A 27,087-nucleotide genomic window follows, 5' to 3' on the forward strand; every position below is an offset into this window, starting at 1 on the left:
AGCGAGAGGCTGCAACCCGGCGGCCCTGTCGGGGACAGGTGACCCATAGACGCCTGGCGCGCGTGCAAGGATAGAAGCGTGCCCCCGGCGTCGCGCGCTGGACGGTGGTGAGTAGAGCGATCTCCTATTTACACATATAGTAGCCTATATACGTTGCTTGCGCGCTCTCCTTCAATCATGAAATGCGTCGGAAATGGCATTTTTCTTAAACTATTTGTGGTCAAATTGTATGAATAAGTCACAACAATCCCATGCTATATGGGCATTACCATTGATAGAGGCATAAGCAAAAGTTGTTTACACTTTCAGGCCACTTGAAGCTTCTGTCTTCGAATGCGTCCCTGATGGAGGCCTAATACAGACCTAATTTAAAAATTGTGCGGAAAACAGAAATCCAATCAGTTATCCAGATACGAAGGCTACCTGATGTGAACAAATGTAAATGCGCCACGTCCTGGCTGATGATCTGATCTGCTTGATCAGACCATGGTGATCGCATATTAATGCCAGCCTTTGATTTACATTTATTCCATATCAGCAAAATCAATATATACACGTTACTTGATGTTATAAAGCACAAATCTACAATATTCAGTGGTCATTGTGATGAGCCCTTTGAAGTTAAGATCAAGTCATCAAACACTACACCCAGGATCTTGACTGACCTAGATGGAATGTGTGTTATCAAGCCTAGCTGAACTGTGATGTTGTGTTGTGCTGGGATGGATGGCTTGATTTAAACATGCATTAAAGATTATTTTTACTAAAAAGAGTAAAAGGCAAAAGAAATAATGGGTTAATAAAAACTATACACAGTAAGAATAATGATTGTAGCACAATTAAAGAACAATTCAAGTAATATATCATCAGGAAACACGGTGTTAGCTTTCACTGTTATGCTGATGATACTCAGGTCTATATTTCTTCGCGGCCCAGTGAAATATACCAATTTGAAAAACTAACGGAATGCATAGTCGATATAAAAGAATAATTTCTAGTAATTATTACTGTAATTCTGAAAAAACAGAGGTTGGGTAATTATTATTATAGGACTAAAAAAAATCTGCATGTAATCAATCCTAGAACGCTGTCAAGACTTGATTGGCTGTCTGTCAATCTTCATCATCAGTTAGGAACTAGGTGTGAACTTAGCAATCTTTCCTTAAAAGCCACTTTCTAGCATTGTAAAACGGCATTTTTCCATCTTCAAAAATTTATATAAATTATGACCTATGCTCTCAATGTCAAATGCAGAAATGTTAAATCCATGTGTTTAGACCTCAAGGTTCAGATTATTGTAATGCTTTATTGGGTGGTGTTCGCACACTTAATAAACACACTCCTGCTAGTCCAAAAGCAGGCAGCTAGCGTTCTACTAGAACCGGAAGAGTAGACCATATTAGCCAGTTCTGTCAACACTGCACGGCTTCCATCGTGGAAAACATCATATAGATTTTAAAAGCTTGCTTCTTACTTAAAAGCCTTGAAAGGGTTTAGCCCCTTAGTATTGCAAACGAGCTCTTGTTACATTTATAGTCATCCACGCCAGCTGCATTCTCAAAACAACTGTGGGCGGCAGATCCTTTTCCCTATTTAGCGCCTCTAAACTCTGGAATAACCACCTTAACTTGTTGTTAGGGAGGCAGATGCACTCTTGCAGTTTAAATCTGAATTAAAGACCCATCTCTTTAACACTGGCTCCACATAACACACTAATATGCTTCTAATATCCAAATCCGTTAAAGGTTTTTAGGCTGCATTAATTAGGTAAGCGGAACAGGGAACACTTCCCATAACACCGATGTACATTTTACGCCGTTAGAAGAATGGCATCTACGCTATTAGTCTGTTTCTCTCTTATTCCGAGGTCACCGTAGCCACCAGATCCAGTCTGTATCCAGGTCAGATGGTCACTGCAGCACCACGGACCGGATCCAGTCATCCAGCCAGCCAGATGGTGGATCAGCACATTTTCGAAAGGACCTCTAAGCTCTGGATGTAGCCGAAGAAGGACAACTAGATGTACAGTCCCCTGTAACGACTTTCTCAGAGGACCACGGGACAGACCACAGGAACCAGGGTCCTTGCCACAATCAGGGACCTTTGCTCAGCCTGGAATTTGAAATGCCTGGTTTATTGTCTGGCCAGAGGAGAACTGGCCCCCCCACGACTGACATGGTTCTCAAAGGTTTTTTTCTCACTCTGTTAACCGATGGAGTTTTGGTTTCCTTGCCGCTGTCGCCTCTGGCTTGATTAGTTGGGGACACTTCATTTACAGCGATAGCGTTGACTTGATATGCAAAATGATTGCACAGTACCTATTAAATTGAACTGAGCTGCACGCGATGACATCAACTGAATTTAATTTAATGAACTGCCTTTAACTTGCATTTGCATATTGACAACTGTTTTCCGAAATTTATTGTTGTTTCAGTTGCTTTTGACCACAATCAAGTTTTGTTTAAAGCGGGCTATATAAAGGTGACTTGACTAAGAACAATATCAAGCATGTGCAGAACACAATTACCTGCAAAAAACCTGTATTTAAGAAACTAGACTCACAAGTTTTATCAGAATCAACTGGCAACTTATGTAATGATGACTACATAAAACATTGTGAAGAATGTGTCTTCACTGTAAAAAAAAATAAAAGTTGAGAAAAATCTCCTACAAAAACAAGTTGAAAAAGTCGCAAAAATCTGCTGAAGCGGGTTGCCTTAAAAGGGTCATATGAGTGTATTTTCCAAATATTTCCTTTCTCTTTGTAGAGTATTACAAGCGTCTTGTTGCATAAAGAAGATTTGTAAAGTTGCAAGGCTAGAGCTCTCAAATCCAAAGAGATATTCTTTAGAAAAGTTAAGTCTTAGTATAATAGCACCTAGTATTTGAACCGAGCTCTTGTTACATTATAGTCCTCTCCACGTCCGCATGCATTTCTCAAAACAACTGTGGGTGGCAGATCCTTTTTCCTATTTAGCGCACTAAACTCTGGAAAGAAAAAATACCTACTAACATTGTTCGGGAGGCAGAACGCAGCAATCTTGCAGTTTAAAAATCTTAATTAAAGACCCATCTCGATTAACCTGGCTTACACATAACACACTAATATGATGGCTTCTAATATCGCAAATCCATTAAAGGATTTTAGGCTGCATTAATTAGGATAAACCCCGGAACCGGGAAAAAACCTTTGGAGAAACCATGGCTCAGTCAGGTGGGGCCAGTTCATGATGTCATGCATGAACTGAGACTGCCATGATGCACATCACTGAATTCCATAACACCCGATGTACTTGCTCTACATCGTTAGAAGATTGGCCACCTACACTAATATTAGTTCTGTTTCTCGGGGTCATTATTTCTGAGGTAACGCGTGAGCCACCAGTATCCAGTGCTGGTATGGATTCAAAGGCAAGATGGGTCCACTGTGGCAAGTCACCCGGAGGGTTCAGTCACGTATCCAAGCCCAGTGGTGGATCAGCACCTAGGAAAGGACCTCTACAGCCCTGGATGTCAGCGAAGACCCGGACAACTAGATGTACAGATTCCCCTGTAAAGACCTTGTCTCAGAGGACCCACACCGGGACAAGACCACCAGGAACCCGTTGAGAGAGTCCCTCTGCACAATCTGATGACTTTGCTGCAGCCTGGAATTGAACTGCTGGTTTGTTCTGGCCAGAGGAGAAACTGGCCCCCCGACTGAGCCTGGTTTCTCCAAAGGTTTTTCTCTCACTCTGTAACCGAATGGCGTTTTGGTTCCTTGACGCTGTGGCCTCCTGGCTGTTGCTTAGTTGGGGACACTTCATTTACAGCGAGCGATATCGGGGACATATTGTGATTGACCAATGATTGCACACAGATTACTAATTTTAAATTGAACATAGAGCTGCAATGATGGGACATCAGCTGAATGAAGTTAAGTTAACTAGCCCGAGGTTGTAACTTGTCCATTTGGCATTATTGAAACACTGTTTTCCTAATTATTGTTGTTCAGTTGCTTTGACACAATCCGTTTTGTTTAAAGCGCTATATAAAGGTGACTTGACTAAGAACAATATCAAGCATGTGCAGAACACAATGTACCTGCAAAAACCTGTTTAAAGAAATAGAACTCACCGAGTTTTATCAGAATACGGACTGGCAAACTTAGTAATGATGACTACATAAAAGGGCATTGTGAAGAATGTGTCTTCACTGTAAAAAAAAATAAAAGTTGAGAAAAATCTCCTACAAAAACAAGTTGAGAAAAGTCCAAAAATCTGCTGAAGCTGGTTGCCTTAAAGGGGTCATATGATGTGATTTCAAATTTTCTTTCTCTTGGAGAGTATTACAAGATCTTGGTGCATAAAGAAGATTTGTAAAGTTGCAAAGGCGCTAAAGTCTCAAATCCAAAGAGATATTCTTTAGGAAAAGTTAAGTCTCGTCCCCGCCCCCCTGAAGCCCCATGCTCGTTCTAACACGGCTCCCCACATATCTACTTGCATCAGTAGGTGGGGAAGGGGGATTTGCATAATGCCTGCCCCGATGTTCACGCAAAGGAAAAGGCGACGTAACTTTAATTCTCTTGTAGTATTGTTGTTGGCCGCCACGCCGTCGTATAGACACTTTGTTTCACTGTGAGCAAGTGATGAAAACTACTTTTGTTTGGCCTTCCAAAAGCAGGGCGATATCCGCTTCTTCCATGCCTGGAGCTGATCCGTGCATGGCCGCTGAGGAAATACATCATCTTTGCACTGTGGATCGCCAAATCGGCTTTCACCGTGAATGAAGGTAAATCCCCAGCCTGGGGTCCTTCACATGTGCTTGCTGCAAAGCACAAGGTACGCTCCTTCATACTAATCCTCCTGCCGCGGGCACAAGGGGGGACGTAATCTCAAGGCCTGCCTGACTCTGGCCCACTCAAGACAAGCCGTTGCCCCACGGTCTAGGCCGTGGTTCACTGTAGGCCTCCAGCCCTTCGCTCACTGAAGGCCCGCAGGGTGTGGGTGCGTGGGTTTCGTTGAGAAAGCAAAACTACTTTGTTTGTGGCCTTTGGGGGCCAAAAGAAGACACGACTAGAAATCATATCACGTTTTATAATGGTTTTTATGTGCGTCGTCGCTCCGGCCGGACAGGCATCACAATATGTTGTAGGGGCTAACAACATTTTCAGTCACACGTTTAGAGGCATTCGGGGACCCATCACAACGCACTGTGGATAGCTGGGCCCAAATCACAGCACACCTCGCTTTTCAGAGTGAGTGATGAGCCTTCTAAAAAAATCGACACGTTTCAGAAGCGGCGGTGGCGATAGAGGAGAAAAAAATACTGGTACAATATGTGGAATATAAAATTGATTTTTTTTAACCATAAACCGCATAAACACATTTCATTAGGTAAAAATTGATAGGTAAAAAATTGATAGCCTGAAATGCACTGTAAGTCGCTTTTGGATAAAAAGGGTCTTGCTAAATGCATAAATTTTAATTTAATTTAATTTAAATTTAATTTCATTACACCAAATATACAAAATAATGTTCTTTTTAGCAGCATCATATGACCCCTTTAAACTTTTAAGTTTTCTCACTGAGATTAATAGTTTAATTAATTTAGATTTCTGACATGTTACATCTCCATATTACACATACCCCTAGCCTATATACTGTATGCTGTCATATGTCATATTTCGAGTCATGAAATGCATCGGAATATGACATTTTTTATTTAACTATTTGTGGTCGAATTGTATTTTGAATAAGTCCATGCATAATCCCATGCTATATGGGCATTAACACTGATAGAGGCATAAGCGAACAGTTGTTCTTACACTTTCAGGCCACTTGAAGCTTCTGTCTTCGAATGCGTCCCTGATGGGGAGCCCTAAATACAGACCTAATTTAAAAATTGTGGCGGGAAAACAAGAAATCCAATCAATTATCCCAGATACTAAGGACCACCCTTGATGTGAAACAAATGTAAATGCGCCATGTCCTGGCTGATGATCTGATCTGCTTGATCAGACCATGGTGATCGCATGGTGATCGCATATTAATGCCAGCCTTTGATTTACATTTATTCCATATCAGCTTAAAAAGACAAAAATCAAGACATACAGTCGTGGCCAAAAAGTTTTGGAGAATTACATAAACTATTTCGAGTTTTCAAAAAGTTTGCTGCTAAACTGCTTTTAGATCTTTGTTTCTCAGTTGTTTTCTGTGATGTACGAAATATAATTACAAGCACTTCATCGTTTCAAAGGCTTTTATCGACATTACATGACATTTACGCAAAGAGTCGTTATTTTTGCAGTGTTGGCCCTTCTTTTTTCAGTGACCTCTGCAATTCTACTGGGCATGCTCCTCAATCAACTTCTGGGCCAAATCCTGACTGATAGCAACCCATTCTTTCATAATAACTTCTTGGAGTTTGTCAGCATTAGTGGGTTTTTGTTTGTCCACCCCCCCTTCTTGAGGATTGACCACAAGTTTCTCAATGGATTAAGATCTGGGGAGTTTCCAGGCTTTGGACCCAAAATTTCAACATTCTGGTCCCCGAGCCACTTAGTTATCACTTTTGCCTTATGGCACGGTGCTCCATTGTGCTGGAAAATGCATTGTTCTTCACCACACTGTTGTTGGGTTGGTTGGAAGAAGTTGCTGTTGGAGGGTGTTTTGGTGGTACCATTCTTTATTCATGGCTGTGTGTTTTGGGGCAGAATTGTGCGTGAGCCCACTCCCTTGCATGAGAAGCAACCCCAACACAACTACATGAATGGTGTCAGGATGCTTTACTGTTGGCATGACACAGGACTGATGGTAGCGCTCACGACTTTTCTTCTCCCGAACAAGCCTTTTTTTTCCAGATGGCCCCAAACAATCGGAAAGGGGCTTCATCGGAGAATATGAACTTTGCCCCAGTCCTTCAGCAGTCCATTCACTATACTTTCTGCCAGAAAAGATCAATCTGTCCCTGATGTTTTTTTTGGGAGGGGGGGGGGGGGGGAGAATTGTGGCTTCTTTGCTGCCCTTCTTGACACCAGGCCATCTTCCAAAAGTCTTCGCCTCACTGTGCGCTGACACCTGCCTGCTGCCATTCCTGAGCAAGCTCTGCACTGGTGGCACTCCGATCCCGCAGCTGAATCTTCTTTAGGAGACGATCGTGGCACTTGCTGGACTTTCTTGGACACCCTGAAGCCTTCTTTACAAGAATTGAACCTCTTTCCTTGATGTTTCTTGATGAACCTATGAATTGTTGATTTAGGTGCAATCTTAGTAGCCACAATATCCTTGCCTGTGAAGCCATTTTATGCAACGCAATGATGGCTGCACACGTTTCTTTGCAGGTCACCATGGTTAACAATGATTTCAAGCATCACCCTCCTTTTAACATGTCAAGTCTGCCATTCTAACCCAATCAGCCTGACATTAATGATCCTTCCAGCCTTGTGCTCGTCAACATTCTCACCTGAGTTAACAAGATGGATTACTGAAATGATCTCAGCAGGTCCTTTAATGACAGCAATGAATGCAGTGGAAAGGTTTTTTTTGGGATTAAGTTAACTTTCATGGCCAAAGAAGGACTATGCCATTCATCTGATCACTCTTCATAACATTCTGGAGTATATGCAAATTGCATATTATAAAAACTTAAGCAGCAACTTTTCCCAATTCCAATATTTATGTAATTCTCAAAACTTTTGGCCACGACTGTACATGTTAACATTACTTAATGATGTTATAAAGCACAAATCTACAATATCCAATGGTTATTGTGATGAGCCCTGTGAAGTTAAGATCTAGTCATCAAACACTACACCCGGGATCTTGACTGACCTAGATGGCATGTATGCCTAGCTGAACTGTGATGTTGTGTTGAAGTGCTGGGATGGATGGTTTGATTTAAACATGAAGATTAATTTGAGGATTAGTTTTTAACTGAAAAGAGTAAAAGGCAAAATAAATAATGGGTTAATAAATCTCTATACCAGTAAGAATGGTTTAATGATTGTAGCACAATTACAAAGAACAATTCAAGTAATACAGTACAATCCAGCAAAAACAAGATTTTTAGACTAGAACCAATTAAAAGCCCTACTTATGTAAACGTTTCACAAGCATTGTTCCACTGTCTATAAATACTGTAGAAGCATCAGTCTTCAGTATCAAACAAGTCAATAGACAACCGTAAGGTAGGTTTTTCTAATATCTGTGGTCACTCAAATGTCACGTTTGTGTCTTACTATCTAGACTATTTTGTTTTTTAAAATATTTTATTTGCTTGAATGCTGTCTGTTTTTCATGTCTGTTTCTTGTATAAGATTGCCGTTTAAGCTTTAGTTGGCAAATATATAGTGTAATTTTATAATACAGAAAATATGCTTAAACAAATCAAAGCTTACAAAAATAGTTCTGACCTACTAATACATATATTCTGACTAATTTAATGCATGGAATAAGTGTTTTGTTGCCCAAAAACAGAGGAGAAACATCAGGCAAGCACTGAAAGCAGCAGAGTCAAAATCAGGTAAAAAAACAAGTGCATCCTCTGAGCTCACTTTTTGTATTTGTTGTGTTGTTCAAGTTTTCATAAACAACATCTTAGAGATAATACTGTTGTGCCCTAATATTTAATAAATATTAAGCTTGAATTAAATATTTAAGCCCTTCCTTAAACCTCTCTGCATCTCTATTTTTCAGTGACACCATTCACCATTGCAGTTTCCATCATGTGCATTATTTAGACAAGAGAACGGGGAGACCGCTATAGGATGTTTTCCTTATCCATTAGTCAAGGTAACCGAATTGTCAGTGAAAATGTATTTTCCTCTATATTAAATTTAATAAGACCCAATTGGAAATGAAAAGGTCATTTAGAATCACTACTAACTATTATTAAACATCAGCAGAATATTTGTATTTTTTTGTAACTGTGTGTATCTATGGTGAACGTGATTTCACCAAGTACAACATGTTCCTGGATCAACGTCCTTGTTGATCCTGGAACAACATTCCTATCAACCACTTCAATTCAATTCAATTCAATTCAATTCAAGTTCATTTGTATAGCGCTTTTTACGATACAAATCATTGCAAAAGCAACTTTACAGAAAATTAAGTTTCTACAATATTTAGTAGTAGCTTATCAGTGAGAATGTCAGTTTATGGTGCATATGGCAGAAATGTTCGGAAAAATCAATAAAAGACGTAAACAAACAGACGATTAACACTAATACAGCAATTATGCAATCAAACTTACAGCAAAGTGTGGTAGTTCTGTATGTTGTCTCTGGGTTAGCATCATCTGAGGTCCTCTAAGGGTTTGACATCATCTCTTCTCAGGTGTTCTGGATTCAGACTGGAGCTTGTGTAAATCCCGTGGCAAAACTGAGAAACAAATAGAGACATAATTAGTGTAGTTGCTGTTCCAACCAAGTTAAATTAATTAGTTTAACCCAAGCTAAAGAATAATAATGCACATTTGATCAGATATAACTGCCAGTCCAAAATTATGAGATGCATTATTTGAATGCTTGGCCAAAGAGGTGTGTTTTTAATCTAGATTTAAAACAGAAAGTGTGTCTGAACCCCGAACATTATCAGGAAGGCTATTACAGAGTTTGGGAGCCAAATGCGAAAAAAAGCTCTACCTCCTTTAGTGGACTTTGCTATCCTAGGTACTACCAAAAGTCCAGCGTTTTGTGACCTTAGGGAGCGTGATGGGTTGTAGCGTGGTAGAAGACTAGTCAGGTCATTAAGGGCTAAAAACTATTAAGGGCCTTATAAGTAATAATATTTTCCTAACTGATACAGAACTTAATAAGTAGCCAGTGCAGAGACTGTAAAATTGGGGGAATATGATCATATTTTCTTGACCTGGCTAAGGACTCTAGCCACTGTATTTTTGGACTACCTGTAGCTTGTTTATTGAGGATGCAGGACAACCAGCTAGCAGTACATTACAATAGTCCAGTCTAGAGGTCATGAAAGCATGAACTAGCTTTTCTGCATCAGATACAGGTAACAATTGCAATTTACGAGATTCTGTGTAATGTTTTTTGGTCCAATAAGTAATATCTCTGTCTTATCTGAATTTAATAGGAGAAAATTATCGGTCATCCAATCTTTTACATTTTTAACACACTCTGTTAGCTTAGATAATTTAGAAGTTTCATCTGGTCTCGTTGAGAGATATACTTGAGTATCATCAGCATAACAGTGGAAACTAATCCGTATTTTCTAATGATATTACCAATGTGCAACATGTATATTGAAAATAGCAGAGGACCTAGGACAGATCCTTGTGGCACTCCATATTTTTCTGGTGATAAATGAGATGACTCCCCATTTAAATAAACAAAGTGGTAGCGATCGGACAATCAGAATCGAGGGATAACATTCAGGAAATGTCTGTTTTTAGGTTACTATCAGGGTTAGATGCTTCTACACCCTTGTTAATCAGCTGTCATTTAGCACTGATTTTAGGAATAAATTATGGGTAGGGTTGGGTTTAGGGGGAAGGGATTGGGTTAAGTCTATATTTTTGGACAGTTATGTTGATCCAGGATCAACAAAAGATGTTGATCCAGGAACATGTCTTACTTGGCAAAATCATGGCGACTCTGTATCTATTTTCACTGAGACTGCTTTTCTCTATCTTACACAAATACTGTAATACACAAGTACTGTATAACTTACTTAGATCTATCAAGAATATTAAGTCACCTAATTTGTTTAATCTTATATTGCTGTATTAAGTGAATTTTACCACTCTGCTCTAGGCACTTACAATGGTGAATCAACGTTTGAGCGAGATGGATCCAGCCATTGAAGAGTCGTTTAAAATTGTGTTGATACCTACCAACATGGATCACTCCAAAGAGAGCATTGAAAACTATAGTAAGTGTAGAAGACTGTCCACCAAAACTTTATTTTCTTGCATGTAACAATGAATAATTCTGAAGAATCTTAAAAGTGCTCTTTCACATTAAGATATCTCATGTCTACTAACTATAACATACAAAAAATTTTTTGTGGTCAACGCAAATAAAGAAAGTTGTATGGGTTTGGAATGACACGAAGGTAAGTAAATGACAGAATGTTTTTTTTTTTCAGAAGTACAGTATCTCTTCAAGCCACTGTAGACCCTACAGAAACAAATTTTAGTATAAACATGAATAAAATAAGATGTCATTTTATTCTACTAAATACAATGTCATGCTGCTGTCTGTGCAGATCTAAAAATTGAGATTGCTTGTGAAAAACCCATCCTAAAACACCTTGAGGAGTTCAAGCCTATTCTCTTCCTTTCCACAAACGCACAGAATGTGAGAGAGGCCATCAGTGCAGGTGATGCTTCAAGTTGTTTTTGTTTTTTTTCATTAGGTGCATGTAGGTATTTACAGTATAAAATACAACAGAAGTGTTACTTCTATAACTTTTAAATGAGGCATTCCTTTTCAGGATACGGAGCAGCCCGACTATGTTCCAGCAACGATTACGACGAGCACAGTGATGAAGAGTTACGTGTGGCCTTTGATGGTGATGGAGTCCTGTTTTCAGATGAGTCAGAGAAAGTCACCGCAAAGAAAGGTCTAGAGGCTTTCTTTCAAAATGAGCGTGATAATGAGGGCACATCTTTGCCACTGGTAAGACTGTTGTTCTGAAACCACTTGTTAGTACAGCTGATTCTCAAATGGCTCAGTCAACCCTTGTTTTATTTCACATTCGCGAGGCACACAGCCTTGTTATTTAAAAGGATATTCAAAAGAAAGCTTCCACTGAAAGTTCAACCGTAAAATTGCTTCTACTCTACACACATTGAGAGTTAAAAGTTGAAATTGTCTGCCGTAATCAAAAGCATGCTCCACATGCTATATGCTACATTAAATGTAATAATTATCTCTCTCCCTCTCTAAAAAAAAATTATATTTTGTTAAATTATTTTGCAGGGTCCTCTACGTATGTTTTTTAAAGCATTGGTACATCTCCAGAAGGGTCCAAAAAAGAGTCCAATTCGTACCTACTTGGTAACATCACGTGGCACAACAAGTCCTGGAATCAGAGCCCTAAAGACTCTTCAGGAGAACAATCTGGAGATAAATGAGGCATTCTTTCTGGGTGGTGCCCATAAAGGGCCTGTGCTGAAAGCAATCAACCCTCACATATTCTTTGATGACCAGATGACACATGTTGATGGAGCCCTTCAAAACAGGGTTATTGGTGCTCATGTACCATATGGTGTGAGGAATTAGTGAGAATAAAACCTAATCTTATATGTAAAAGGGAGAAACCATATTTTCTTCTGCAACATGATTTATAATGTCAGGAAAGCTACATTTGGTAATTATTTCCAGTCTTGTTTCTGAAGGCTTAAAGTGTAAATGAAATTAAGGCAAATACTGATCTTAAGGTATTGTTAAGCTGGTGATTATATTTTAATGGAGAAACTAATCAATAAATCATTACATGAAAGTCTTTGTCTTTGTTCTGGTTTCTCACTATTATTTAACAGAGAATATGAAGACATTATATTTTCTCTGCATCTCTCTTTTTTTTTTTTTTTTATTTAGTCCTTCTTGATAACACACCAGAACCTATCCAATGCCACATATCGAGAGGGTATTTTTGATCAGATGTGTACTGTAAATGCTCTCAAGGACAATCATGTGGAATACAAAAAAATAAATGACTACAAATTTACAAAAAATCACTTCAAAACCAATGGTTACACGCTATTTAAAAAAAAATCACTGCAATAATAATAATAATAATAACAACAACAACATCTGTATGTGGTATAGGCGAGACTGTGGCTAGCTGTTAAGTCAAAAATTCAATTAAAATATATATATATATATATTATATAATAGTGGATTTGTATCCACCATTAAAAACTAAAAATAACACGATATATAGTGGATTTGTATGCATGTTTTAAAATTTAGTTTAAAACCATTCTGGCCCTAAAACGAAAACAAACAGATATTTTGTAATAGCTGCCATTACAAACTGTAGCTGTCCGGTAAACAAGCAAACACTTGAGTGGATTCAGATAAGAATCAACTATACAAAGAAGTATATACATTTAACCGAAACTTAACTTTGTTGTCAGGACAAGGTTTTTTTTTGGGGCGGGGGGGGGGGGGGGGGGGGTTTTGGGGGGGGGGGTTGGACCAAGATGCCACATTTTATTGGAGTAATACGTAGTAGCTAGTAGCCTTACTAAAAGTATATCAATCTCCAAGACAAAACAAGTGTTGTTTAAATGCTATAGTTTAAACAACTGATAAAAAAAATATGTATAACCTGAATGCACTGTTAGTCGCTTTGGATAAAAGCGTCTGCTAAATGCATAAATGTAAATGTAAGTGTATTTAAAAACGGCTCTTTTAAAATGATTGCTTTTTAAATCGGTAAGTCAGACTATTTTTTTAAGTAAGTAAGTCACTTCTCATTGCCTTAAGCCAGTACACTTCACTTTGTCCTTTTGACGCCAATAGGAACTCATAATACCGACAGCAAGCATCAAACACCACGGCAAGCAGGACACAAACAATCCTTGACCCTCTAACAATATGAGCAAACCAAAACTCAAAGAAAGAGAAAGACAATCAAACTCCCAACAACAACAAAAAAAAAATACAAAAAAACTGCCAAAATGCCAATATCTCAAAAAGAGAAAGCAAGCAAAGCCTCACGCAACCCACTACCCAAAATATAATGCTAGCGACGCGACAAACTAGAAAAAGCTTAAAATATATCAAAGATAGCACCCTATGGGATTATTATCCTGCCATGATCTCAAAACTGAAAATAAAGTTCTGAAAGGTTGAAACTAAGTGTTCGAAAGCTCAAAATCTTACAAAAAAAAGTTTTCGCTGCGTGAGGTGAGTGTGTATATTGATGCACTGCCGGCCTATCAGTGGTAAACTCAGTGGCTACTGGCAATTGTATAGTGAATTCCAACGACAAGTCGGTAGCCTTATTTTGGACCGGACCGGACGCTTATCCAGCCATGGGACGCGGTTCTTCTTGCAGCTCTAGACGGGACCGCCTTGTGGCCAGAGATCCGTGGCATCCTCTGTTTGCGTATCCTGTGCGCTTTCGTCATTGGCGGAGCAGTCGGTCAATCCCACTCTTTCCAGTAAATACGACTTAGATGTGATTGGACTGTAAACGTCAGGCAGACACTCAAAGCTGATTTGGCCCAAGAGCCGCAGAAGGGGATGGTGATCCCTCCAGGCTGATTTTTTTAAGTTGCGAGTCTTTGCGAAGCTTCATTTTCGCTCAGGTCTGAGTTTCAGAGTGTTTCAGAGCGGAGCTGCGTGTCAACCAGCTGCCCACAAATCACGTGAGTCGCAAACCTCGCATACTGTGTGGGCGTATCTCCGCAAAGTCGGTGTTGTAAACTCGGCTCTGAAAAATACATAGTCTGCAATAGGCCTGACAGTGCAAATGTAATGTAATGTAATAAGTTTCGCCCTTTCGAACCTCAGTTTGTTTTCAGAGTTTCAGTAAAACTTTTTTCACATATTCGCCACACCAGTTTGTAAGATCACTATTTTACAAAGGTTTTCAAACTGGGAAAACAAACTATAACCACTGGGAGAAACAGTGACCTATTCGAAACTCTGAAAAAATCGATTGCACCACACCGTAAAAAAAGTGGGTGTTGCACTTCTGAAGAGAAGGAAAACTCAAAAACAAAATTATGTTTGCAGAGATTTTTTTTTTTTTATCACTTTGCAAGCCTTGCAAAACATGTTTTCAGAGTTTCAAAAAACTTTTTTTCACACATTCGCACAACCCCAGTTTTTCAGATCACCATTTACAAGGTTTCAAACTGGAAGCACAAAATAATTACAGTGGGAGAACACTGACAAATTTGAAAATCTGGTGAAAAATTCTTTGCGCAACATCGTAAAAAAAAAATGTTTGTTGCAGTCCTGAAGAATATGAAATATCAAAAACAACATCAAGTTTTGCAGAGAGTATTTTATTTTTTTTACACTTTGCAAACCTTGCAATACTTATTTTCGATCTTGCCAAAACTTTTTTTGTAAGATTTTGAGCTTTCAATACCCAAACTATAATGCTAGCGACGCGACAAACTAGAAAAAGCTTAAAATATATCAAAGATAGCGGTCAAAACATACCCAAACTATAATGCTAGCGACGCGACAAACTAGAAAAAGCTTAAAATATATCAAAGATAGCGGTCAAAACTGAAAGCGAGCGCGTCGTGTTGTTCGCTTGCATTATCGATGGTGCGTCAGTGACAGCAGTTCTGCACATACAGGTATATCTGACCACAGAGAGCCGCTTGGTTGTCGTCTACAGCCGTTGTAAACATTTGCTTGCTTTTAACTTGCAGCCCAAACCAAGCAACGCTGTAACCATTGCGGTGTCCTCGCGAACGCTGTTTAACATGGTGAAGGAGAGGAAGGTGTTTGAAGAGGAGGGGCTGGAGAAGTACGTCGCGCACCAGCTAGAGCTCGAGGACCAGCCGTTTACCCCAGGGGTCTCGTTTCCTTTCGTTAAGGTAACAACAGGTGTAAGCTTTACAAAATGACTTTTCAAACAAAATGCATAATGATCCTACTATATTTCAAACTGTCGGATCATAACACTACATCCATCAGCACCTGTCAGGAACCTGATGCCATAGGTAATGCAACTGGACACTAGTACTGTAATAGAGTGCAACAGTGGCCACCCACTTTTCATTATTTTTCCCATTGTTTTTTATTTGAAGACTGGTTAGTAAAAATGTGTACAGCTTTATTGCTTCAATCTCATGAAGAATTGTGATGGACAATCAAATGAAAAATTGAAAATATATAAAATGACTCTAAATGGTTATTTTGGCATGATATGTTTGTTTCAATAATATGAATTGTGTAGTTTTTTTGCAGAATCATGAGTAATGTAGCTTTTCAACATATAGGAATACTGCTGTTAAACAAGATTATTTAAAAGTTAAAAAGCTGAAATGTGAACATATGCCGTCAATTTACAACCTCATAGCTCTCAGGAGGCATGCCTTTAATAGTTATCATTTTAAATCAAATCCCCAGTGGAGAAAATTAATGGAATTTTTACATATGGAGGCCGACTGATGCACTCTGTAGCAGCGCCTTGCAACACACCTAGGTATATTACTCCTGAAAAGTCATTTGGCATTGATTACAAATGACATGAAATTTCGACAAATAAATGTGAAAAATTTGTAAAGAGGAACAAATGCCTTAAAGGACTTTATTAACAACACAAAATGGTACACAATGTACATGTATTTATTTTTAATTCATTAAACATCAGTAAAGTAGTTACTATCTAGCAGTTTTGTAATTTGTGTATAGAAACTGTTTATTAGCACTGGCTCAGACAGCTCTTAATGTTGGCACTATCAGTATAAGTAAGTAAATAAATAAATGTGGACTAGCCAGCACTGACCACCCATAGCGCTGCTACTCTGGTATGAACCACCTGACTCAGGTCAGATAAGCTGGTTGAAACACTGTTTTTGAGGTTTCGTAACACATGAATATATCTACAGTACAAATAAAATTTGCACTAATGCAAATCACTGGGAAAATTTGTATAGCAACCCGTGTGGAAAACAAATGCGTGCCTTCAGTTTTGTTCATTGATGGACTTTAGTTCTTTTTATTGCAGGGCAGGAGTCAAACACAGAGCATAATTGTGTTCTGCCCACTGTTTATGATTATACATCATATATAAGTACACTAATCATCCATTTATCACAGCAGTGTTGCCTAACGTGGATATCCTTAGACACCCACAGCCATGCCTTTAGTCATTTTCTGTTTTTCTTATCAACAGGCCCTGATGAATGTAAATGCCCGTTTGAGAGAACTATACCCAGACAGTGAGGAGCTGTTTGATATTGTGCTGATGACCAATAACCATGCCCAGGTCGGAGTTCGCCTCATTAACAGCATCAATTACTATGGTATGGAAAGAAAACAGGGATTTCTGTGACATAGAGACCCAACAGATCTCAAAATGCTTAAAGCTACTATTCAACCAGACAACATTTGCTAGCCTACAATTTAGGCTTTTACGGTGATCATCATTATATTCTTTAAAGGGGATCTATTATGCAAATTTCACACATAGTGTTTGAACATAAATGTGTGTTGGCAGTGTGTGTATACAACCACCCTATAATGATAAAAATCCACATAAATTACAAGCAGTGTTTTCAGTACAAGCCATTCAAGAATCTGTACAAAGTGACATCACATTCTATAGGCCCCGAATGTTGGAGGACACTAACATTAACATAGATCCTGCCCTGAATCAGCTGCACACAATCCACCATGTTTATCTTCACGTAATAGGATTTAAAAGCAGCATTCAAGTAAGAAATGTCTTCTTATTAAAGCTACTCCAGTTATTCAGTCAGGAGCAGTGAGTCATTTTTTTTATTTTGTTCTTTGGGCCATATTAACAGCATGGACAGCAGTAAGTATTCTATAAAACATTGCTGTCACTTAACACACAGATCTAATATATACATGCGATTTCATGCAATTTAATCTGTGTTTTTGACATAACCTATGTATTTCACAGTTTGAGCACAATAGAAAATGAGAGAGAACCTATTTTAGTACTCAAATGCTGTGTGATAGACACTCTCTGTGCATTTGCTTTGGATTTGTGCACTCAGAAAATCAGAAGTTTAAAGTGCCCCTATTATGCTATTTGAAAGGTGCATAATTTGGTTTTGGGAGTCCCCAACAAGAGGTTTACATGCAATGCAACGTCAAAAAACCATTTCGTTTTCTTATAATATGTATTTAATTTTACGTTATTTCTCAACAACTCTCAAACGATTTGTTCAAAGATTCATCTTTCGAAACCCGTCCTTCGCATGGGGACACTCTGCTCTGATTGGTCAGATGACCCAGTCTGTTGTGATTGGTCTAAATACAGTGCATGTCGGAAATGGAACGCCCATCACCATTACTGGATTATGGTTTATCAAAAATACATCCTATTATCATAATGATAGTGCTCCACACTATAAAAAAATAAAGAATCAGAGGGCAAAATGTTGTTTTACACTTAGGTAAGGGAACCGGCCCACAGCTTGGTAGTAAAGACCCAAACAATAATGGTATATGCTTTGCCGAACAAAGACAGAGTACTGATAAAGCACTGCAGTTTATAAACCAAGGTATTGCTCCATCCTTTATTATGACACTAAGTAATAAGAACGACAGACATTTTATATAATCAACACATTTCTAGACAAAACTAGGCCCACAGCTGATTAGCAGAACTATAACGTGAGTTAACTGGAAACATACATATATAACTACATATTTTGCAACTTCACAGAAATAGGATTTGAATTACAAACGACTCGTTTCAGTGGTTCAGAGTCATAACTTTCTTTTGAGAGACAATAACTTTATTTATGATTCACTTTCAGCTTTACAACTTTGCAGACTGTTTACATTCACATACAGCTACATTACACACTGCATGAAAAGTAATTTTCAAAAATCCATAATAGGGGCACTTTTAACTGATATGGCTTTAAAACACATGCAAATTAGAAGAACTGCAATGAGAGTGAAAAATATGATAAACAAACAGATGTTTTGTTTTGGCAGAGTATCCGGGGCACAAGCTGTAAAGTCGCAGCCCTATTCTGGAAAGTGGGTGGGTAGCAGCAGCTCATTTGCATTTAAAGATTCATGCACAAAAACTGCATGTTTTTTGCTTCCACTCAAAATTGGCATTTTCAAAATGGTATAACAAATGATCTATGGGGGTATTTTGAGCTGAAACTTCATAGACACATTCTGTGGACACCCAAGACTTAATAGGCACCCTTTAAAATATATTTATTCTACACAGACCAACATGCACCAAAAAAAAGTCACTGCAGGTACACAGACCAAAATTTGGCTAAAGATAATTTTTATAAGCTTTGCAGCATGCTGGATAGATGCAAATGAATATGTACTGCATTATACATAATATATGAACAGCAATTACTTGAATTCTCTCTCTGCAGATCTAACTATAGAGAGGTTTTGCATGACGGGTGGAGAGAGTCCAATTGGTTACCTAAAGGCCTACATGACCAACCTCTATCTGTCCAAAGATTCAATGAAAGTACAAGAAGCTATCGAAGAAGGTATTTAAAAAAAAATGCATGCATTGTGATCTAACTGGGATTTTCATGTTGATGCAGAAGAAAAACAATCTTTAAATTAGATGAACAGAAAGCTAAATTTGTTTTAAATGGCCATTTTCACAGGAATAGCAGCTGCCACGATGTTCACCTGTGACAGTGAGAATGAGCTCAGTGACACACAACTACGTGTAGCGTTCGACGGAGATGCTGTTTTGTTTTCTGACGAGTCTGAGATTATCGTAAAGGAACACGGACTGGACACTTTTTTTAGGCATGAGAAAGAGTTTGAGAACAAGCCTCTGGCTCAGGTAAACTAAGACTGGGTAATATAAAAAATAACCACTAATGTTCATTATTAATAGTGATACTATTATTTTCTCTATCATGTCATGTTTTGAGCATGCAATGTCCTTTTGATCCTTGATTTGTTGTTGCATCATCCTCTCCTAGGGCCCCCTGAAATGTTTCTTGGAAGCACTGGGTAAACTCCAGCGCAAATTCTAAGCAAAAAACCAACGAATCAACCGCCCTATTCGCACCTACCTGGTCACAGCTCGAAGTGCTGCCAGCGCGGGGGCCCGCGTTCTGAAGACCCTACGGAGCTGGGGGTTGGAGGTAGACGAGGCACTCTTTTTGGCTGGGGCTCCTAAGGGGCCTCTCCTACAGAAGATCAGGCCTCACATCTTCTTTGATGATCAGATGTTTCACATTGAGGGTGCCCAGGAGCTTGGTACAATCGCTGCTCATGTGCCCTATGGCATTGGACAGAAGTATCATAAGGGGAAACGCATAGACACAAGTGATGCCGAAAAGATTTGATGATTATCAAATACAAATATCAGAGTCCCATGTCTTTAGGTACCTCAACACCTATTCAGTGTCTTGTGTTTTTTCTATACAGTAGTTAAAAAATAAATGTTTACTTATATTAATAATGAGCTGGGAAGTGAAGCACATGAATGGAAGGTTCTGTACATTAGAGGTAATTTTATTTATTTGGTTGCTTCAGAGAGAGTTTTGAACCTTGATCTGTACAGATAGTTTAAGTTAAAAGGATTGCTGGAAATACTTTAAATACAAAGAAGCTACAGTGCTCAACCTAGTATATTATGTAAGGTACTAATCCGTCAGCACTAAGAGGCTAAACTACTGTACATACTGCAGCCCTTTCTTTTTCTTTTGGAGAATAATGTGCAATTAGATGCATTTACCAGCCTTTATGCCTTGATCATTATGACTTTTTAAGATGTTTAATCGATAGTTTAATTTAGAATCAGAATCAGAAAGAGCTTTATTGCCAAGTGTGCTTACACACACACAGAATTTGTCTTGGTGACAGAAGCTTCCAGTGCACAGACAGGATTACAAATGACAAGACACAAATAACGAAATTAAAATGAGTAAAAAATAAATATGTGAAAACATTACAAAAAGACAATAGACAGTATATTGTATGTACAGATGTGCTATACACAAATTATATTCAAAGAAATGTGGATAGATGTATGATATATTAAATCAATAACATACATGCAATAAATAGAAGCATAGATAGTTGGGTATTGCACGTTTTATTGCACAGTGGGGAGAACATTTAAACATTAAAATTTAGAATATTTAATTCTATCTCAGGGTACATACATTGCAACTGTCTATTTTATTTATAGTGTAAAAGGTTATTCGATGTAAATTTAGCAGATTTTAATCTACATTTAGATGTTTTGTTATAACTTCTTCACTACTTACATATTCGGACTAAGTCCTAAGGCAGTTTCCTTCACTGACGTGTGTTGCCCACCACTAGTGTTCCTGATAGACCTTGCCACAATATTAAAAGAACTGAGCAAATGCTGAAATAAGGATGAGAGTGTGAAGAATTTGATATTGTATTTGGAATGTATTACCTCTATGTGTTTATCATGAAGTGTAAAATGTTTAATTTTGTTTTGTCCACAAAACAAAAATGTGTTGTTCACTGTTAAAGACTGGATTTATTGTTTATGATCGTAAATTGAATGAGTGATCTTCATTGATTGTGCTTTAGGTTGTGTGTTTAATTAAAGTGGTTTAGTTTGTAGTCCTAAAACAAATTTGACTAGAAACATGGGTGTCCTAGAGCCTAGATCAAGGGTGTCAAACTCAATTCCTAGAGGGCCCGAACCCTGCAGAGTTTTCTTACAACCCTGCTCCAACACACATACCATGTAGTTTTCAAATAAACCTGAAGGATTTATTAGTTGGATCAGGTGTTTAGCCTCTGCAGGGCTCTGGCCCTCCAAGAATTGAGTTTGACACCCCTGGCCTAGATAAATAAGGAATGAAAAAGTAATGTATGCATCATTCATTTACTTTATATTAAAACAGCACGCACCGTTCATCTATTACAGCGGATCATGTGGTTTGTGTCTATGGTTTTATTGCTTGTAAATAAAAAATAATAAATAAATAAATAAAAAGCATGCATTGCGTTTTAACCCGCTTTGACTTATGGTTAATGTAGTTGAATAACATTCCAGTTACTTCCCACATGTGTGAATGTTTACGCCTACAAACCTGCTCATGAACTGGACGTCTTTGATGGCCACACAAGGATCAGCAGTAAAGCTTTTCTCCATTATAAACATATGGATGCAGGCGTCGATATGCTGCGGGGAAAAACTATTATCGTGACCGGGGCAAACAGTGGTATCGGAAAAGCCACGGCTGCGGAGCTGCTGCGGCGTCAGGGCCGAGTGATCATGGCATGTAGGGACCGAGAACGGGCGGAGAAAGCAGCCCTGGAGATCCAGCAGGAGGCCGGACCAGAGCAAGGGGAACTAGTGATCAAACTCTTGGATCTGGCGTCGCTTAAATCTGTCCGTATTTTTTGCGAGGACATAATCAAGGTACTGCACCAAACCAAGCACAGAGCGTTTGTTTCTCTTTTCAGATATTTTACATTGAAGTAAATATAAATATAGGGAACGCACAACACGGTTTGTTCGAATTGTTTTCGATTAACAACAAGTGCACCGATTGTGCGCGCGAACATCACGCGCTTTTATGCGCATGATATCATGTTTGAGAAGAGCACGTGACTACGCGCGCATGAAACATTTTCGAGTAGAATGTAGGTGCGTTCGACTTGAAGCCCGGCTACAGGCGGCGATCAACGAGAGTAGCCGCTTGCAGTCGGGCGCGGAGTTGAAGACAGACAAGTCAAGCCGGACACTTTCTGCTCCCGTTAGTGACACTCACGTGGTGTTTGCATACTTTATCACAGATGAAGTGAATTAAATGCAATATTTGTCAAGTACACAGATGTTTCAGAAACGTTTTCATGAGCAACAGAAACAGTTTTTACATACTGCTTAATACAGCGCGATTTTTTTCAAGAATAAAGTTCAACATAATCATATACTATTTAAATACTAATAAAGTGAGTGTATATATGCTTTTATCAGTGTTGTATGATAAACGTTACTCAATACAACAGTGCGACTACAGTAAAAAAGCTTTTACCGTTCAAAAAAATACAGATTTGTGGAGAACTGAAAAGGTTAGAATAAACCCGAAACACACGTGATCGTTGTCATGCGGTGAATCTGGCCAATCGTGAAGCAGCTGTGTCGTCATCAGCGCTCGTGCAGTCGCTCTGGAGAAACTGCGGCGGCTGAGTCAGCCGGCTGTTCTCGAAAAGCTCTCGTGGTACTTTGATGACACACGTGACAGTCATGTGGCGTCGGCGCCGTCTCAAGTCGGACAAAATTTCTAACCGGCTTGCACTGCTTCAAGTCAGATTCCGATCGGTTTGCGCAGCGCTTCATGAAGTCGAACGCACCTTTCATCTACAAGCTTCAAAAAAAATCCTGTTTATAGATTTCAAGTGACGTCACACCCTTATTGGAACGCCCACCTGAACGAAGCTTTGCTCCACTGGCCGCCAGTTATTTTTACGCAGTTTGTATGAAGTAGTATTGACCATTTTTACTTTGTTTGCCTAAATTTATCGTTTTGTGGTGAACAATTCATCCATGCAAGTTCCACACAAAAAAAAAAATTTTGGGCTTCGTAATCTATAATCAAAACCTGAAAATGCCCCTCCCCTCTGCATTGGAGGACCTTCCCTGATGACGTAGGTTTGACGGTTTGGGTGTCTGCTTAGCATCCGTAACCACGCCCCTCCAACTGACAGTAGACAGGCTTCCTGTGTGTTTGCAGCATTAGGCTTGTTTGAAATGAACAAAATCTGCGCAGAACCGATCACCAGTGATCACCGCGAGATGCATGCCGGTTAGAAAAGCGTCCGAGTTACGTCCGCCTTGCTCTGATGTCATGCTGACGTGTGCCGAAAAACTCTCGCGACGGCGAGGCGGCTGTGTCGGATTGAGCAGATGAGCGCAGTTGCTCTCCACCGACTGCGCTATTCAAAAGCATGATGGGAACGACCGAGTGACGACACAGCTTAAAGCAATCTGGTTCAGACAAATGTGATGCTGCGTTTCTCCTAAAAATTTTTTTTTATCTGATTTCATGTGATAGGTATTTAAATTCCGAATCTTCTCAGTGCGATATCTGTGTGAGATATGTGATTGTTGTCGTATTTCTACAAAATCTAAATACATGTTTGTATTAAAGTAAAAACGGATGATAAATACGGTATGGAATTAAATAACAAGCACTTTGAGTGTCTTGTTCATCATATTTATTTTCACATAAAAGCACCAGAACTGAAATTATATCATGTTTGGCAACACAGCACTTGAGTGAGAATAACACAATATCCACCTTTGATCTCGTAGGTATCTGTTCCCCTTCGAGAGCTCAGAACTGTCCGTCTTTACTGCGCTTATTTCACTCCTCCCCTCACTTCAGCCGCCTCCTCTCGCCTACATTTCAGGCGAGGTAGAGCTGAAACAACTCAAAGCCTATTGACTGCGCGTGAAAGGAGAGATGGCGAGGAAGTGCATTTTTGGTTCTAGATCCAATCAGGTGCTAGTTGGAAAATAAAGCCACGCCAACTATTTTTTCTCATTTAGTATTCCGTTTCTCTCGGAAATACGTCACAACACTGGAGAAAAGTCGTTTGCAACTTCCGGTTCACGCAGACTTTAAAAGGCGAAATCCAGTAAACACCTTATTATGTATATTTTGCACAGGCAAGTAGATGAAGCAAGACTATAAACACAATGTGCAAAGTTTCACGTTAATGGCTTCCCTTAGAAAACGTCTCAGGTTACGAATGTAACCATGGTTCCCTAAGTAGGGAACGAGACACTGCATCCTCTAGGGGTCGCTATGGGGAACGCCTCGTAGTGACGACAGCCAACTTGTTGTTGTTTTTTCAATGTATGCTTCAGACACGGGTCACGACGAGGCTTTCCCCATAGCGACCCCTAGAGGACGCAGTTCGAAGTTCCCTTGAAAGGGAACCATTAAAAGGACATCACTGAATCATTAAGCGGATTGCGTTCATATTTCGGCCTCATCTGCTTGCCTATGTAAACTATACATAATTAATAAGAGAATATTACTGTTTTAAATATATTAAGGCACTTTTTTGTCGCACTGTTTAATGATTGAAATATTGCTACGGGTGCTTAATGTGGATTGCAAATGGCCAAAACTTGCATTTTTTTTTCACATGTCTTTGTTTTATTCTTTTGAGAGGTGATCTAAATATTTGCGGCTGAGAAACTGATCGAAAATTGACAGGCTTGTGCTGTGGTTCTGTGGATGTTGTGCCCTCCACGTGACTGAAAGCTATGAATTGCTAAATTGTGTCTAAATTATAACATAGGCAGAAACCTGGCATAGTTAATAATTTCTTAGGATAGATATATTTTATATCAGTATTGTGTATATACAATGTATTGTTTTTATTTTACATGTCTATAACTTTAACATTTTCACTGTTGTTGCTCAGAAAAAAAAGATATAGTTCACTGAACACAATTAAACCTTTTGTGACAGCATGTCCCAGCAGAGTTTGATAACAGTAAACAGTAAAACAATTATAAAACACACAAAAAAATTAAACACCATATTATTAAAAATGTGTTATATAAAATTACCAAAGCATTCTGTTGGCCAACAGATATTTTAATTAATATAATTAGATTTTAAAATGTAATAAAACAAAATATAGACTGAATTTAGTTAGATTGGACCACTTTTTGCCATTGGAACGCCTGGAAAAATGTCCCAATTATCCTGAATTAAAACCTAAAATCAAAATGCATTCTTGTCTTAGGACAACTTTGATAAACTTTTTTGATCCACTTCAAATATTGACTGTGTGTGTGTGTATGTATGTGTGTGTGTGTGTGTGTGTATGTATATATATATTTATGTATACATACACACACACACACACACACACACACACATATATATATATACATACACACACACACACACACACACACACACATATATATATATATACATACATACATATACATATACATACATACATACACACACACACACACACACACACACATATAAATATATATATATATATATACATATATATATATATATATATATATATTATTCATTCTTATAATGACCCATATAAGAGTTGATCAGTTGAAAGATTTCATTGTGTATTGCTGTTACTACGGTTTTAACTATGGCCCATTTTTTAAATCTTATGTATAAAGAAAATAAATAATGGACAATCTAAATAATTCTTAATTAGTGTAGAATATATTTTCAGCGATTTCTAGGGTTGTGATTATTTTATCTTCTCATTCTTGTGTTCTGAAATACTGAATACCTTTATAATTTGCCATATCTGTTGTATCTCAAACAGAAAGAGTCAAGGATTGACATCCTCATCAACAATGCTGGAATCTACCAGTGTCCTTACACCAAATCAGAAAATGGGTTCGAGATGCAGTTTGCTGTCAATCATCTGGGTCACTTCCTGCTCACTAACCTCCTGCTGGACCTCCTCAAACGCTCTGCTCCTAGCCGGATCATTATGGTGTCCTCCAAGCTCTACAAGTATGGTGAAATAAACTTTGATGACCTGAACAGCGAGCAGAGCTACGATAAGGCTTTTGCTTATGGACGGAGTAAACTAGCCAATCTTCTATTCACTCTGGAGCTCTCTCATCGACTCGAGGAGAGTGGAGTGACAGTAAATGCTCTCACCCCAGGGATTGTGCGGACTAACCTGGGCAGGCATGTCCACATCCCACTGCTGGTGAAGCCACTATTTAACCTAGCTTCACAGGCCTTCTTCAAGTCCCCTGAGGAAGGTGCACAGACTTCTATCTATCTTGCCTGCTCTCCGGATGTGGAGGGCATTCAGGGGAAGTGCTTTGCTAACTGTCATGAGGAGCAGCTGTTAGCTAAGGCCACAGATGAGGAGGTGGCCAAGAAACTGTGGGACATCAGTGAGGTGATGGTGGGCATCACAACTTGAAATCTCACAGATGTAAGAATTTAGGTCACGTGTCCATGATTACTTCAATATCGACAACTCTGAAAGGAAAAAAAATAAAACATACAGATATTTACCATCAAGTATTTTAGAAAGACCTTGTTTTGGAAAGAAAACATGCTAAATGTATGCAAACATCCACCGGAGGGAGCTGTTTTTGCCATTCCTATTCACTTGTGCTTTGAAAAGCATAGGTTAAATGGGTTATTAACTCGAGAATCACCACAAATAATATAGTTTACAAAGTCTAAACCCTTTCTTTGACTGGAAATGTGTAAACATATTAATGAGAATTTCTGATTGCAAAATTGTGCCTTAATGGTGCTCTATTGTTACACTTTATTGCTGTTAGGAGTGAAATAGTTAACACTGCATTTGATTTGCACTTCTCTTACTGAAGATCAGTCAGCAGACATTCACAGCTACAGTACTTAATAAAGAATTAAACAACACAAAAGTATAGTAGTATCTCTATTCTGATTATATATTTTATTGTA

General features: G+C 38.7%; 3 protein-coding genes and 1 long non-coding RNA gene across 5 annotated transcripts in view; 3 read left to right on the forward strand and 1 right to left on the reverse strand.

Moving 5' to 3' along the window:
- Window positions 1-19,819, reverse strand: part of LOC122147262 — a 251,001-nt gene extending 231,182 nt beyond the window's left edge. For both annotated transcript variants that reach the window (XR_006161534.1, XR_006161533.1), the window contains exon 1: window positions 19,699-19,819. This is a non-coding gene — a long non-coding RNA (uncharacterized LOC122147262). The remainder of the gene's footprint in view (window positions 1-19,698) is intronic.
- LOC109113103 (cytosolic 5'-nucleotidase 1A-like) overlaps window positions 1-19,974 on the forward strand; it is a 26,465-nt gene extending 6,491 nt beyond the window's left edge. Inside the window, 5 exon segments of the mRNA XM_042769170.1 lie at window positions 15,352-15,519; window positions 16,824-16,953; window positions 19,033-19,155; window positions 19,279-19,463; window positions 19,606-19,974. Coding sequence (XP_042625104.1) covers window positions 15,352-15,519; window positions 16,824-16,953; window positions 19,033-19,155; window positions 19,279-19,463; window positions 19,606-19,974 — 975 coding nt within the window.
- Window positions 8,692-12,449, forward strand: LOC122147261 (cytosolic 5'-nucleotidase 1A-like). The gene is made up of 5 exons (XM_042769174.1): window positions 8,692-8,771; window positions 10,757-10,874; window positions 11,211-11,324; window positions 11,439-11,623; window positions 11,927-12,449. The coding sequence occupies exons 2-5, from the start codon at window positions 10,766-10,768 to the stop codon at window positions 12,227-12,229; spliced, it is 711 nt and encodes a 236-aa protein (XP_042625108.1). The 5' UTR covers window positions 8,692-8,771; window positions 10,757-10,765; the 3' UTR covers window positions 12,230-12,449.
- A 1,676-nt stretch (window positions 19,975-21,650) lies between the features above and the next one.
- On the forward strand, window positions 21,651-26,696 carry LOC122147260 (retinol dehydrogenase 14-like). The gene is made up of 2 exons (XM_042769172.1): window positions 21,651-22,040; window positions 25,955-26,696. Exons 1-2 carry the CDS (start codon window positions 21,780-21,782, stop codon window positions 26,570-26,572), a joined length of 879 nt encoding a protein of 292 aa, XP_042625106.1. The 5' UTR covers window positions 21,651-21,779; the 3' UTR covers window positions 26,573-26,696.
- The last annotated feature ends 391 nt before the right edge of the window (window positions 26,697-27,087 follow it).

This window comes from Cyprinus carpio, chromosome A13 (genome assembly GCF_018340385.1).
Source record: "Cyprinus carpio isolate SPL01 chromosome A13, ASM1834038v1, whole genome shotgun sequence".
Lineage (NCBI taxonomy): Eukaryota > Metazoa > Chordata > Actinopteri > Cypriniformes > Cyprinidae > Cyprinus > Cyprinus carpio.